This window comes from Lissotriton vulgaris, chromosome 2_2 (assembly GCF_964263255.1).
Source record: "Lissotriton vulgaris chromosome 2_2, aLisVul1.2, whole genome shotgun sequence".
Lineage (NCBI taxonomy): Eukaryota > Metazoa > Chordata > Amphibia > Caudata > Salamandridae > Lissotriton > Lissotriton vulgaris.
The window spans coordinates 12,633,751-12,649,376 of NC_141688.1; the positions used below are offsets into that span (position 1 = coordinate 12,633,751).

At 45.2% G+C, this 15,626-nt stretch overlaps 1 protein-coding gene across 4 annotated transcripts in view; it reads right to left on the reverse strand.

Annotated features, from left to right (window-relative positions):
• The window catches only part of LOC147728937 (dual oxidase 1-like), a 992,769-nt gene that overhangs the window by 550,332 nt on the left and 426,811 nt on the right, over window positions 1-15,626 (reverse strand). For all 4 annotated transcript variants that reach the window (XM_086959175.1, XM_086959177.1, XM_086959176.1 and 1 more), the window contains 2 exons: window positions 13,904-14,105; window positions 11,347-11,513 (listed from right to left, as the gene is read on the reverse strand). In XM_086959175.1, coding sequence (XP_086815301.1) covers window positions 11,347-11,513; window positions 13,904-14,105 — 369 coding nt within the window. The remainder of the gene's footprint in view (window positions 1-11,346; window positions 11,514-13,903; window positions 14,106-15,626) is intronic.

The window sequence follows — 15,626 nt, forward strand, 5'->3', positions numbered from 1 at the left end:
AACATTACTTTTGTCTTTGTCTTCTCTCTACACCTTCATCTTCAACATGTTCATATCCCAAGTATAATATTTGTGAAGTACAGCGAGAATCCTTCTCAGTGCTGGAGTGCAAACCAAAAGCTGTCCTAAGAACAACTGCAAAGCACTCCTATACTACACAGAGAGAACAATGTGAGCAACCCACATGTTTTGCAGGATGGCTTGTCAAAGTTCTCTGAGAAATTGGGTTATTAGTTGACAGAGGAGGAGGCCTCTATCAAATAATAAATGCAATCCTTGTCAGGATGAAACACAGCAAAAGAAAAATTCCAAACTAAAAGTAAAAACCAATAAATAAAACGACACCAAAATGACAAAAATTCAATTGGTAGAACCCTAGTTAGGAATTTTGAAAGTTTAAGGTTCAAAATAGTACCAAACATCCTTCAGTGCCAACCTCAGTCATCAGGTTGCACTTTATTGGGACTAAGTCAAACGTTTAGGTCAATTGCGATAGAGCAAGGGTCAGATACAATTACCAGACTCATCCTGGTGAAAAAATGTACCTTCAGACTTAGGGGTCAATTCCTAAGTCATTCGGAAGGGCCCCAAATTGGATTCAGGTTTTAGAATCTGATCCGGAATCCTTGTTTCCGACCAAATCGTACACACTTACCAACGACTGATTATGATGCCTGGAAACCGTTAGGGCTGTCAGAATCAGTTACAAAAGACATTTGGACAGGTCCAGTTTCCTGGAGCTGAATTGTACAGCTCCATGGACTCGGTTTCTGAGCAAGCGAGTACGATGACAGATTCGGACAGCCATTTTGATTTGGTTTCTCCGAAACAAATTGGCTGTTGGAATCTGTATTTTGCATATAGGGGGCCATAGCAGGCCCCCTTAACCCATGGCCTTCCGAATGGGGCCCTAGGGGGTTCCCAAGGGACCCCCCTTTCCAACAATGCAGAGTGTGACAGACACCATGGGGTGCCCATCATAGGGTGCAAGGTTTTTCCCAGCCACTGATTTCTTCAGTGGGAGCCTGTCTTCTCCTTCAGAACACAGGCTCCTATTGAAGTCAATGTAAGTCCGACTAAATCGTATCCAGAAGCATCCGGATACATCCAAGTCGCTCGGTTGGACTCCCCCAATCCGAGTCTTCCGGAAAGCATTCCAGAATCGATTCGGTAGGAATGCTTTCCAAACTAGATCCGAATCATGCCCTAAGTCTACTAAATGTTTTAGGTGAAAATAGTGCCAAAAAGCATCAGTCGTGGTTATCTGGTTGCGCCAGACCTGCGTAAAGTCAAAATTTCAAGCAAACCGCAATGCAGCGTGTGCCGGATACAGGGATTAGGTTTATCCTGCTACTGAGATATTGTCGGGCGTGTACACGAGGAAGCTGCAGTTTGCTTTGGGAGAGTTTCAAGAAGGTCATTGCGGGAGTGAAAACAAATTGGTTGCTGCAGACAGTCACTATTTTGGCTGAAAGCGACTGGTTGTCGCTAGAACTTCTCATCAGTGGGCAACGTGGGCTGTCGCTGTCAGCAAGAATTGTGAGTCTTGCTGGGACATCGTATTATAGTCATAGCTGAAGGTTGGTGTTGGTGTGAAGTGAAGAGGCCACTTTGTGATCACGAGGCGACAAACTTCTGCATCTTCACCTTGACTTCCCGAAGAGCGGTCTCTGACATCAGCCAAGGGTCCAGGATCTGGGGAGAACCTCTAAGGGATTAGGACTCATTCCAGCTCAGACAGGCAGCTGGGCTCAAGTAGGTACATGAAGATCCAGCTGACACTGCCCAACTGGGCAGTTGCAAGGAGGCCTCTGGAAGCTTGTAGGGTCCCTGTAGCTCAAAGATGAGGTCAGCCAACTGACCCTTGGAGTCCTTTCTGGGAAGCCTAGGTACAAGGCAAACAGATCTAGTCTTCCTTCTTTAGACAGCACATCCAGCGCCTTGAAACCTTCACGAGTGAGTAGTTGTGCTTTATAAACCTCTGATTGAATGACTGATTGATTGAGACAGCAGGGCAGTCCTCCTTTTGAATCTTCTCCAGGCCAAAGAATGTTTTGATGACAGTTTCTAAAGGTGCCACTTTTATACCTAGTGTTAGACTTTCTGTGGAAGAAATCTCTGGCCGAACCCGAAAAACGGTTCTGGTCAGTTCTTCCCCTTCCTCTTTCTAGGCTGACAAAGCAAGGGCAGGCATGGAGTCAAGTACCTTTATATGTGCTGCAAGCAGGGTCCTTTAAAGTGCAATCAGGGCAAGGTACAGCTCCACTCCAGCCATCCTGTTAGGAAGACCCATTCCCATTGAAGCTGGGCCTCTTTTATCCACAAGGCTGCAAGGAATACACAACCCACAACAGGAAAGCCATTCACAATCCTGTGACCCTAGACACTGGTAGAAAGGCACTTTTGGTTTAATCAAAAAAATCACAACTTTCTAAAAGTGCAATTTTTAGGATAGTAACTTAAACTCTGACTTTATCATTAAAAAGGATTTTGAATGACCATTTATTTGAGTGGCAACATTTCTCTATCATGTCTATGGGAGAGTGAAAAAAGAGTTTTTGCTTGTTGGGACATCTAAAACCTAAACACATCTCCTACTTTTTAATACTAGTCTCCCTGCCCAATGAGTTATTGGGGACTACCTTAGGGGTGACTTATAAGTATTAAAAAGGAAGATTTGGGCCTTGTAAAAAGGCTTATTTTGTCAGGTCGAAATGGCAGTTTAAAACGGCATTAATGACAGTAGTGGAAGCCCTGAGACATGTTTAGCGGTGCTATTTAGTGGGTGGCACCGGGGGTGCAGCTGCCCACTAGTGGCATTTAATTTACAAGCCAGGGTTGTGAAAGTTGAAGAAATTGATGTACATAGACAGCATTCATTTCCCTTCTTCTCCCACTCCTCTCCCTGTGAACACCATGAATGCCATAGACTATTGACCGTATCACTCCGCCAGTGGGAGCCCATACCTATATGCATATGCACAGCCATTCTGGGCACCATGGCCTTTTTACCCATTGGAATCCCCGGCTTCCCTCCTGCGCGTATCTTGCACCCCCTCTCTCATGTATAGACCATGAAACCCTCTCCCTTTGCGCGACCCTGATGTGAAAAGCAACCCTCCTACTTGACCCAGGCATTCCCCATTTCCCTCTCGAAGAAGCATCCTTCGCCTCAGCTGACATAGCCCCCCAGCTGTATCTGACTGCCCCTGTTCTCTCATGTACAGGTCATAGGATCTCTCTCTCTCTGTGCGACTCTGTCCCTGTGTACCGCCCCGGCTACCCCTCCCTTCTCCCCACATGGGCAAGTCATAAACCTTCTTCTTCTGCAAGGCCCTGTCCTTGAGAGTCACGGCCGCGCCTGACCAACACCTCCTTCCCTTCCATGAATGCCCCTCTGTTGACAAGCCTTCCTTCAGCGCTCGATTGTCCACGCGGCATGAATACCACTCCTTTGATGACCCCTTCCCCCGAGCCCGGCTGACCACACATGTCCGAGGCCATCGCCTAAGCCAGAAGATACCATTTACTGCCCCCTTATTGTATAAGGCCCCTCTCCTTCAAAGGACCCTCTATTGATCCAAGGCCTCCTCACCCCCTGTGATATGATCAGGCGCACACATCCTAAGACTCGGCAAAACACTCAGCTGCGTGATTGCCCTCCCCTCTTATCAGCAGGTCAAGGGTCCCCATTGTGAACATATGTGGGGTAGGATTGACACGAGGATTATAGGGATGTCTTTCTTTTGCGTCATACTGTCCTGATTGTACTCTCAAGTGTTTTGTAAGATATAAAAGCCAGAGTCTCAGCTCACTTGTTAGAGCACCTCCCGAAAGACACTGTGTTTCGTGTCCGAAATGACTGGCTCTCCTCATGAGAATTAAACTCTGTTCTTGATTCCTGCTTCCAGCGCCCGTCTCTTTATTTGGTAATTATTCAACATGGAAACTAAGAGGCGGTTTGCGCCAGCAGCCTGGGCATCGATAGCAATGCGGGCTCATTTTCCACAGGGTACATTTAGTAGCATTTACTATTGACTTATAAGCAAATTAATTGTGCCGTTTAGGTGTAGATCCAATTTTACTATGTTTTAGCACGTGAGCACTTTACCGCTGGTTAGAAGAGGTAAAGTACACAGGGTCGTAATGCCAACAAAACAAGTTTAACAAAAAACATAGGTGTGAAAGCAAAAATGTGTAGGGGAATACAAGTCACAGATGTTACGTCTAACATATAGCCCGCCGCCCCCCTCCGTCCCTCCCCTATAACAATAAGTATGGCGAACTACCCTCCTTCATTGGAATTCTTACTGCTAAGGCTGAAAAATGGAAAAAAGACCCTCAGCATTGGCTTGGTGAGTCCCAGGGCAATGTTCCATCTTAAAGTTTATTCTCTTTAACAAGATGGTCTCACCAGTCATCTGTATTAGCAATCTGGCTTCCTTCAGGAGTTCAAATAATTTCTGAAATGCCTCTGTCCAGATCACCTTCTTGGGCTGTTTCTTGGAAATCATCTCTTTTAAGGAAGCAACAATGGTGCCATCTCCCTTTACAAACATCCTATAATAACCTGTGCAGATCAAGAAAGCTCTTATCTAAGTCTGGGTTTTGGGGTCTGGGGGACTTCCCAAGCCAGGGTGGTCTGTATTTTGGGCTGGAGGGGGTATCTTGCCCCCACTGATTTGGTTGCCAATGTACACAACAGATTTCTGCCCTACTTGGCATTTAGTGGACTTGATAGTCAAGCCTTCCCTTTGCAGAGCCTGATGCACAACCCAGAGGTGGTGCAGGTGGCTATCTGAGCTACAGTACAAGACTACAATGTAATCCAAGTAGTCAGCACAGAAGTATCCCAAACCAGCCAGGACCTGGTTGACCCACCTTTGGAAGGTGGCAGGGTTATATTTAACCCAAAAGGTATCGCTCTTAATTGAAAGTGGTTCTCTGGGGATGAGAATGGAGACCTCTCATTGGATCCCTCGGTTAAGGTAATCTGCCAGTGCCCTGTGCTCAGCAACTTGGCAGCTCCCAACTGGTCAATGCGATTTTCAGCTTGGGGATGGGGTGTGCATAAGTCTAAATCGGCCTCCCGGCACTGAAAACTACTCTATAATCCAAGCAGAACTGGAGTTCTGGTGTGACACCCGGTGATGTACCAGAACCACTATACTGAAACAAGGGCTATTGTGGTGCTCAATCCCCTCTAACTCCAGCTTCTTGGACACTTAATACTCAATATTGTGTCTCTCTTTATCATACAGCCAGTACACTTTATTTTTGACAGGTATGCTGTCCCTAGTGCCAATATCATGGGCACAGCAAGTTTCAGGCCCTGGAGTCAGTGAGAAAAGAGATGTGGTGACATTCCCTTTGTTGCTTTGAGGTCAGAGTAGGGAAGAGGACAACTCCTTCCAACTGACCCATATTTCTCTTTAGAAGAGAAGAGGTTGGAAAGGAGCTCGCTCTCATCCTCCACATCATCATATCTAACATCAGGAGCGTGGTCACTTTGGCCCCCCAAAGTGCGTTTTTAGGCCGTTTATATGCAGGGCCTTTAAGGGGTTCCTAGATGTCTTGAGGTCCACCAAGTAGATGACCTCCCCATTCCACTTTCAGATCATAGGGCCAAGTGCAACAGTCCATTAGGAACCCAGGCCTTCACCCGCTCCATTACCCTCTCTTTTTGGCGAGGTTGATTCTGTACCAAAATCACTTTCTAGTTGTAACAGGGCATCACCACTTCCTGGCTGGATTCAAGGTTCTCCACCCCTTCATTCTAAAAGCATTTCACCCGAGAGCGGAGTACTAACAAGTATCTCACTACATCCTTAGGGGGTTTCTTGGGAGTTTGCCCCAATCCCTCCTTGTCAAGACTGAGAGGTCCAAACACAGGTTTGCAAACCAGAAGTTAAAAAGGGCTGAACCTACTCCCTTCTGAGGTACTTTCCTGTAGGCAAAGAGAAAGAGAAAGCATGGCAAGAATACGTCCCACTTGTGCCTCATGCAGGCTGGTAGGTCCATAATAATGCCCTTCATGGTCTTGTTAAATCTTTCATCAAGCCCATTGGTCTGGGAATGATAGGGTGTGGAGAACTTATAGATTACCCCACACTGATCCCATATGGACTTCATGTAGGCAGACATAATGTTTGTGCCCTGGTCAGATACAACCTAGTTGGGGAAACCCGCACAGGTAAATATCCCCATCAGTGCCCTAGCTATTATCAGAGATATGGCCTCTGGGTACTGTGTGGCATGGGTCCATCAAGATCAGAATGAACCTGTTGCCTAGGGCAGTCTGAGTGTTCAGGGGCCCAACAATGTCAATGCCTACCCAGAAGCTTTTCCCAATATGAGGTTTGGAATCAGGGGGGACTCTTGCTTTGCCCCTGACTTCCAACTGTGCTGGCAGGTTACAGAGGACCTGTAGAATGAATCTGGCTCAATCCGCATTTGGAGCCAATAAAAGTAGGTAGCCAGCCTTGTAAAGGTCTTAGCCTGCCTCAGACGTCCTATCAGGGGAATGTCATGAGCCAATCTCAGTAGGCAGGCCCTGCAGCACTCGGGTCCACCAAACCATGGAATCAGGAATCTTAGGCTCCTTATACAGGAGACCATTTCCCCGATAGAGCAGATGATCACAAGGGGTGTTACCAGCTACCTGGGACTTGTCCTGCCGACATAGGCCCCCAAGATAGGACAATCCCTCTACGTTTTGGAGAACTCAGATGGTGCCCTACCCTTCAGCTTACCATCTAGCCAACTCCAGTAGGTCCCTCAGAGCCTCCACCCTCTGCTCATTGATGGTGACCCACTGCCTCTACTTCTTTGTATTCTCAGGCACATGGACTTTTAGTGCCATCTATTTGTCGCCCTGGAACACTAGGGTACCCTCTGAACTCCCTGTACAAATAACTGGGACAACAACCTTCCTGAGCACTACACTTGCCTTGCCTGGGGTAGACTCACTAGTGATGGCTGCTTGACCGGCCACGCCCTCGCCACCGTCCCCCGCATCCGAAGAGCCACCACAGGGGGACGGTCATTCTCCTACCTCGCCGCCAAGACATGGAACTCCCTCCCAACCCACCTCCACCTGACCCAGGACCACCTCGCCTTCAGGAAGCAACTCAAGACCTGGCTGTTCGAGCAGTGACGGACCCCCCTCCCCTAGCGCCTTAAGACCATCTGGGTGAGTAGTGCGCTATATAAATGCTTTGATTGATTGATTGATTGATTGATTACTCCTCTCCTTGAAGGGATACCCCTAAAATTGCCCATATCAGTAGCACTAACGGCACTTGGGTGTAAAGTGGCCTGAGAGGCCTTCTTTATGTGTAAATCTCCTTTCTTTTGTTCAGGATGGGACTGGGAACCTTTTCCCTGATAACTCTTTTAAAAGTTTAGGTTTATCCTTACACCCCCTTCTTTCTTCAGGGGGGACCCTGTCCTTGCTTTTTCTGACCCCCCCTTTAAGGTCAACTTCAATGACACTCTGATGCTGATACAGAGGGTATCTTCCTTTGCAAGTTTCTTACAAAAAGTGATCCTGGTATCTATCAGGTGTTGGCACGACTCTGTAAAGCAATTAGTGAGGATGCACTCTCCTAGGTTATCACTCACATTGCTGCCTCTCACCCAACCATGTGGTGCTTACCGAAGTATTCCACAAAATCCACCCAAGACTGATTAGACAGATTGTGACTGTCCTTAAAACTCAAGCAGTACACGGGGCATAGGTCAGCTACCACTAGGACCAGTAGGGTTTCCCTCCACACAACTAGCATATGCTTCAATAGTTTATCTCGTCAATCCTCTTCTGGGACTCCATGCTTGTTCAGGGCTACCCCATAGGCTGCAAACCACTTGTCGATATCACTCCCACCAAAGAACTAGGGGACAGTTCTTAGGGGATGTGGACCCTTGAGTCTCAATTGGACCCTATATTCTCGCTGCCACCATTGCTAGCTTTCGCTCCTCCAAGCCCCATTCTGCCACAGCTTTCTCCTTCTCTGCAGCTGCTTTCCTTTCCTCTGAAGCCAATTGCTGTTTAGCTAGCTGCAGCCTGAGCTCAATTTTGATCTCTCTGTTCTCCTGTTCTCCAATTCCTCTGGTGACACGTTGTAGAAAGACATACTGTTCTCTGACCTGGCAGGGTACACCACTGCTTTGGGCAAGATGTCCTCTACCCACGCTGTAGCTTCGAGCCTATCACTAGGCCATTTCCTTTTTCATTCTCATCCTCCACATCCATCTCCTCATTCTTAGGATCATTACCCTCCTGCTCTCTTGTCTGCAGCTTGAATCCCGTGGCCCTCCTCATAGGCTCTGGAGGCTATTTGAAAGTCTACTTTCGTGGTCCCTTTCCGAAGGTTAGTCCTTTCTCCTTGCAGAGCTTCCACACTCTGCCTCCTTGGATTTATAAACACTGCACCTATTACAGTTAGCCACATGGTGGCGCTGTTTGTATCATTTAGAGATGAGCGCAACAGTTGTTCATTAATTCAGTATACATTAAAAATTACAAATAACTACTACCCAAGCCATTTTTACAGCTTTGGGGGTTTGGAATAGTCTGAATTGCCACAATTGAAGGCGTGTAAAGGTTAGTAGTTTCGTTTATATTGTCATTGCCAGCGCTGGCAGGTCCGTGGGTGGTGCAAGCTCAAGTAGCCTTCTGACGAGGGCCCTGGAACTTGTATTTTTTGCAAATTAAACCCTGATTGGCAAGACCAACTTCTCGTTCAAGGATTATTATGAGGGACATTTGTAATGGAGAGATCTTTCCTGAAAGTTATATCCTTGATGAAAATTAACTTTAAAATACCTCTTTGAGCATTTATCTGAACCCTAAAGACAGGGATTTTATATACAATTAAAGTTTACCTGCGAAGAAGCAGAAATTATTCTTACAGTGGTCTATGTTGCATATGTATAAATAAAAGCTGTTTAAACACTCTTAGAGTTCTAGGGCCTGCTTCACAAATGTACGATTTGTGTACATTTATGATAGATTGCTATTCACAAAGGTACTTTGCTAGTAGAATCTTTACAACTCGGGTGATAAGTGTGCTGTATAAATCAATAAAACAAAACAAAAGTACAGTAATTGTCTCCTACTAAGATTTGACCTGATTTTGGGGCATTAAAAGTGGATTTTGGTGCCCCCACCAAAATCCGTATGTCCCTGTATTTATTTGGCATTTGATCTGCTAAAAGCTAATGGGAGATGAGATCTTTATCACACCCAGTAATTACACCACTTCTATTCTATTGGTGATCCCGATGCAAACACCTAGGGGCTTATTTACAAGCCCCTTGCGCCACTTTTGCGTCCCATTTCCCATGTTAAAAATAACGCAAAAGTGGTGCAAGGGACTTGTAAATCTGCCCCCTGTGATTTACCAGGGAATCCATAATTTTGCCCTTAGAGTTAATACGAGACTGGAATGGAATCTAAGCATTTTACAAGGGTGGTAGAATGTGTGCCACCTTTTTGGCACAATAATGTATATTTATTGTCAAGGTACTAATCAAAATCCCATTATAAGACAAATACATGTGTTTTGTTGCTGTGGTATGCATCTTACCAAAGGATCAGTGCACACTAGATTGGCAGACAACCAAAGAGTGAGGAAATAGGAAAATACATGAGCAGGTGTGCAGAATCATTTCACAAATGCAAAACTGGAGTTTAATAGCTGCCAGACACAAAGGTGTTGTAACTTTCAGTGTCATGATCTGACGTTTGATAATGTGACTGTTCTCCTTATTATGTGTCAAATCGGCTGCTTCTTTCCAAAGACAGCTACGGTCATACTGTTTTTTGCGTATGCAAATGTTTTCAACTGATGCAGTATCACATACTTTATAACATAATGAAAATTATTAACTTAGTTAAAAAAAAATAATGAAAAATTGGATTGAATTAAGAATTGTGCTGAGGATAGAAAACCTCACTTTGTAACAGCAAGCGGTACATCAAACACAACTGAACAAGCCCGACCATTACCTTGCAAAAGATGCCTACTTCTCATAACAGGGTTCCGGTTCAAGGTGGCCTTGGCTTGATAGTTCGGGCTGAACTGTTCCTATGGGGAGCAGGGTCAAGACTGATTTGCATATAGCTGGGTCCAAACTGAGGTGGCATGGTGAGCAAAAGAAAGATGGGTTGGGGTGCTATACCAAGCAATTGCTAGTGGTTAGACTTATTACAGCAATCTCCCATCACCTTTTGTGTGTTTCATGTACCACCCTAAACAGCACGGGTATACCCAGATGTGGGGACCTTGCTCACTGTGTTATGGGACCAAGCTGTACCTGGCTGATGAGTCCAGAGCACTTGGTGGAGAAATCAAAAGAGAGAGGTGCAAAAGGGAGTGGGTGGGGCAGGAACGGAAGCATTGGAGGTGGGGATGGTGGGGAAAAAATGTAAAAAGAAGAAAAAAGCCAGGGGTGGCTGGGGAAAACAAAGAATGAGCTGAGGATTGGGCAGTGGTGTAGCTAGGGGCAGGGAGGGAAGGTTCGCCCCGGGCTACACTTTTTTTAGGACGGCAGCAAGCGCAAGATACGTTTTTTTTTCATGGTATTCATCATCTGTTTACTCTCTCCCACCCCCACTGACCTGTACAGGTGTCACTGGGTGGCAAACGCAGGGACCGGTCCAGGCAGCAAAAGCTCTAGCTACGCCCCTGGGGTTGGGAGAGGAGTGAGCAAGACCGAGCGTGTGGGGTGGCTTTAATTTGAGAGGGGAAGCAGCATACGAGGGTAGTGGCAAAAAAACACACATGCACTTTACGGGGTGATAAAACAAAAAGAAAAAAAAGTAGTGCCCTAAATGTGCTCAGTGGAAGGACATAATTCATCCATTCAAAAGGATGCAAAGATGATGCGCTCCAGCGGAGGAACAAACATGAAAATAAGGGAAAGCCATTGAGTGAGAAGCAACCAGATATGAGCGACAGGAAAACCAAAATAAGTAATGGGTTGGCCCAAAGCCCTATGTAAAGTAGGTATGGTTCACAGTAGGTCTTTTGACCTTTGAGATCTAAAAAAATAAGGGTACCTGTAGCTGAATGTACTTTACAAAGAATAGAAAGTTACAATTATAATTTATGTTTAATATGCTTTTGCATTTGAAAACTAGAATAACAGTGACCAAATCCACACTAGCCACACTGTGCATCTGTTCACTATAGCCGCACAGCTCATGTTCCCTTTTATTGCCAGACAACTAGCGTATCATTTATTAAAAACTTCTTTAGTGAATGAAGTGTGCTGGATTGTTCCCTTAAATATCTGATTTCATGTATGGCGATACTTCCTAGTACTCCTACCAGTTGTTACCTGATAAGTGGCAACCACCCATTTCCGGGCGTGTTGAAATATCTCCTCGTCGGACCATGAAGGATTCTCCTTTGCAAACATGGCTGCCAAGTGGTTGTGGTAGCGGAACCAGACGATGCTCAGAGCCTGGATGAAGGGGCTCTCGTTAGCTCGGTCACTTCCAAAGGCTGTAACCAAGATTCAGAGTACAGACATTAGTAAACCGAGGAAAAATATTGGTGATAAACTCATCGTACTTTCTTTGTACTACTTATTAAATAAACGGTGCTTTCAACTCATAGGGGCTTATTCACAAAGGGGCTGATTTACACGCCGTCATCAGCTACGGGTGAGCTGTGCTTATGACGGAGCGGTTCCGTCATGGCCCGCTCGGCGCGCCTGCGCGGCGCGAATTTCGCACCTGCGCTGACCTTCTATTGAGCGGGGCGGGTCATGACGGAACCGCTCCGTCACAAGCACAGGTCAACCGACGCTGGTGACGGAGCGGGTCCGTCACCAGCATGCGGCCGCCCCACCCCCTTAGCACTGCGGCGGAATAGCCGCCGCAGTGAAGGGGTTAAAACTGACACAAAAGTGGCACAAGGGGCTTGTAAATCTACCCCAAAGATGTTTACGGCTTTTGACGCAAGTTTACAATGAAAAAAACATGTTTAGACCTACAAGGAATCAATCCACAAAGGGATTGTGTATATGCATTCACTGCTGTGGATTTCGCCATCCCAGGCGCTGAGAAATCTGCAGTAGTAACATCTTATGCAAGGGGTGGGACGTGGGTATTCCAAAGATAGGTTTCTATGGAAGTTTGGGAATGCCCACAGCCATGTATGCTAGGCCAATTTTCCAGATCTTTTCCACTGCACAAATAGTCAGAGATTCACTTCCTATATTGAGTTTCAGAATATAATGAGGAACAAATCACCCCCAGTATTATAGGGGTTTTAGTGTAGGGCTTTCCCTACGTGTAACATGTTTTACCAAATGGAAAAAATTCAAAATAATTTGCACAGGAGGCACCATGCTACTGTGGGTAGACTTCTGAGAATAGGTGCTCTTGGCAATAATCACCTGATATGCATGGTAGTAAGTCTCGAAATCTGTTCCTGTGCTGCTTTCCATGCATACTACTAGGAATCTTTATGAATAGCAAAAACATGTAAAGGTATGTTCAGAGAGAGATTTAAAACCTTGGTGAATGCTTCAAAGAGTATACCATTTTCTCTCTAGAACAATATCCATTACCTATTCACTCTCTTACTTTTTTGGAAGGCGATGTTACATTGCAGGCTCTTCAAACTCTGATTTTGCAAATGCCCTTATTATTTCCTTTTTTACAAAGTAGGGGTTGGGGGATGGTATATATTCTGAAGTAGCAGCCTCACTGGAGGAAAACAGTCAGAGAATAGGACTAAAATGATTATTCATAAAGGATAAGCATGCCCTTGCAGGAAAGTGTTTCCGGATGCTGAGATCCTTGGAGAAAATCCTCCCTCTCCTCCCTGATTCCGCTTATAAAACTATAGTCCAGGCTCCGGTTATATCGAGATTAGGCTACTTCAACGTCCTTTACCTGGGAATTTCTCAGTCCTGGTTGAACAGGCTTCAATGGGTCCAGAACACAGCCGCCCGGCACTGCTTAGTCTTCCTAGGCGTGCCTTCGCAGTACCACGTTTAGAAAACTACACTGGTTGCGTTCTCTGTTATTGGTACAAGGCTCTCTCCTCGCAAGGTCCTACCTTCCTACAGTCCATGATCACTCCTGATGTCCCTACTAGAAACCTTAGAGCTGCCGTAGCAAAATAGGCCTCTGTCCCAACATTTTAAAAAGCCAGAATTGGGGGTAGCGCTTTTGCCAGCTTGCACCAAAGATGTGGACCTTTTTGCCCTCTGAACTCTGATTAGCTGCTTCTGAAACTGTTTTCAGGGCAAAATTGAAAACCAGACTATTTGGATTTGGCTGTAGGGTCTTGGGCCCTAGGCCTGCATGCGTGACAAATGACCACGCAGACACATAGTGATAGTATCTGGAACTGGCCCAGGGCTTGTGCGCCCAGCCCCTTTTATTAGCAGGGTTACTTGACTGGTGACGCCTGTAATGGATGGATGGGGGTGAGTGTGGAATTGAGGCCTCAAGAAGTGGCTGATTGAAACACTATATTGTCCAAACACTCGAACGTGTTCAGCAGGACACTTCACTGGCAAAGACCTACCCAGTCATTTGGGGTACACTGTATTCTGAAGTCAGTATACTAGTGTGGAAAACTTCCTAAGAAGTAGCCATGATCTCTACAAGTAGCATTATTATAATTTGTAATATTAAGAAGCCAAGTTGCAAAAAAAGCAGCCTCTTAAATGTGTTTACGAGTATTAGATAAATTGCATTAATATATATATATATACTGTCTTTTCTTTCCTCATTACGTTATTTTAATATAGCAGGTGCGGGAATTTCAGCAGGACTCCCTGACAAACCAGTGAGCTCAGTCGCCATTTTAGATCCTGGGATAGATAGCAGAAAGCACCTTGTGAGAAATGAGTGAGTCCTTTTCCCCATACTTACCATAAATCCCTCCAGCACCATGCTGGCCAGTGGATGGATCCGGTGCTCTCCACATGAGAAGGCTCTCGTCAGTTTGCCTGGGAAAGAGCGGGTCCGGTCCAGAGACTAGCTTCCCACCAGAGAAACTCCTCAGCGCATCACTCCACACGTGGGAGGAGCCATAGATGGCACTCCCGTCAATCCAGGCTGTCACCGAGTTCACCTGTTTACAAAGAAGTTGAGTAGAGCAAGTAGTGCATGTAGAGTAGATCGTCAGAATGCATTGTGCAGCATTGCGTCTAGTTAAGTTTACAATTAACTGCAGAAGTTCTTGCAATATGGAACATATTAAATAGCTCTCTGACTTTAACTCTCAAACTTGATGATGTTAATTAATGTGTTGGTCTATTAACTGACTGGTCATTTGATTGATAGGTTGATTGGTGGATTAGTAAAGTTCAGCACTACAGACCAAATGCTTCGAGGCGCTGTATGCTACCAAACGAATCTGGAAAATCTAGAGAGCACCACCAAGACAAATGAGCTAATATCAGTTGGTACACAACAATCATGCTTTGAAGTAGCTATCTGAAACGGGCAGACCATTATTGCTCTATAGTGCGGTCATCTTAGGGTACAATAGCTATGGCATTCCATCCCTAAGAGCTGTTCATTACACTGTCATTGATGACCCTTCGAGGCACGGTATCTAACAGACATATTTCGAGAAACTAGCTACTGGGCATACTATATTTCATATGTGATAGAAATTCCATGTTTCAGCACCTCAATGCAATTCTGATGCACAGCACTTGATGGACATCTCATGTCTCAGTATCTGAAAGGCATCTTATGGCTTCACTAAACAGCATCTCTGCAAGCTTCATATCCATTTTCGTTACCTGCTTTAATTTCACATCTCAGTGCATGGGATTGCAAACATCCCTATGGCATTGAAGCCCAATAGGCTTTCAGCTATATGGGGCTAAGAAGTAATATACTTTGCACCATCATAACAAATGTTACCTTGACGAGTTTAATAAAATATATCAAAACCTGAATATTTGGCTTCAAGCCTGGACTAACATAAAATACCCCTTCTTTGTACTTGGTGCCTTATACTGTTTTACAAGACATCTGAAGTGTATTTTATTTCTCAATATATGATGGGCATTACATAATAAGAATCGGTAGCTTACTGGATCTGTCCCTGCTCAATCCTACGAACGTTTTATAACACATTCTCTGATTTAAATATCTTGTCACAGTTTCTAATGGGCATTGGATGGCAGGTTAATAATGTAAATTTCAAGGCACGTGCCTTAGATAGATGTTGATGGCAACAATGTTTATGTTTCTGAAGCAACCACAGCACTGAGACCCCCCTCCTCGCTGCCACAGATGACATCTGCACCCACCTCAACCTATGCAAAACTGAAGCCCTCATCCTCCTGGACCTCTCGCCGCCTTTGATACCATCTCTCACCTAACAATACAGCATCTCTGCTAGCTTTTCTTCCATTTTTGTTACATGCTTTGATTTCACGCCTCAGTGTACGATGGGATTGCAAACATCCCAAGGACATTGAAGTCCCATAACCTGCACATCTATGGTACTATGAAGCTATATAATTTGCACCATTTTAACAAATGTAATCTTGATGAGTTTCATAACATCTATCAAAACTGGACTAACATAAAAATGTACCACTTCTTTATACTTGGTATCATGTCATTTTATTAC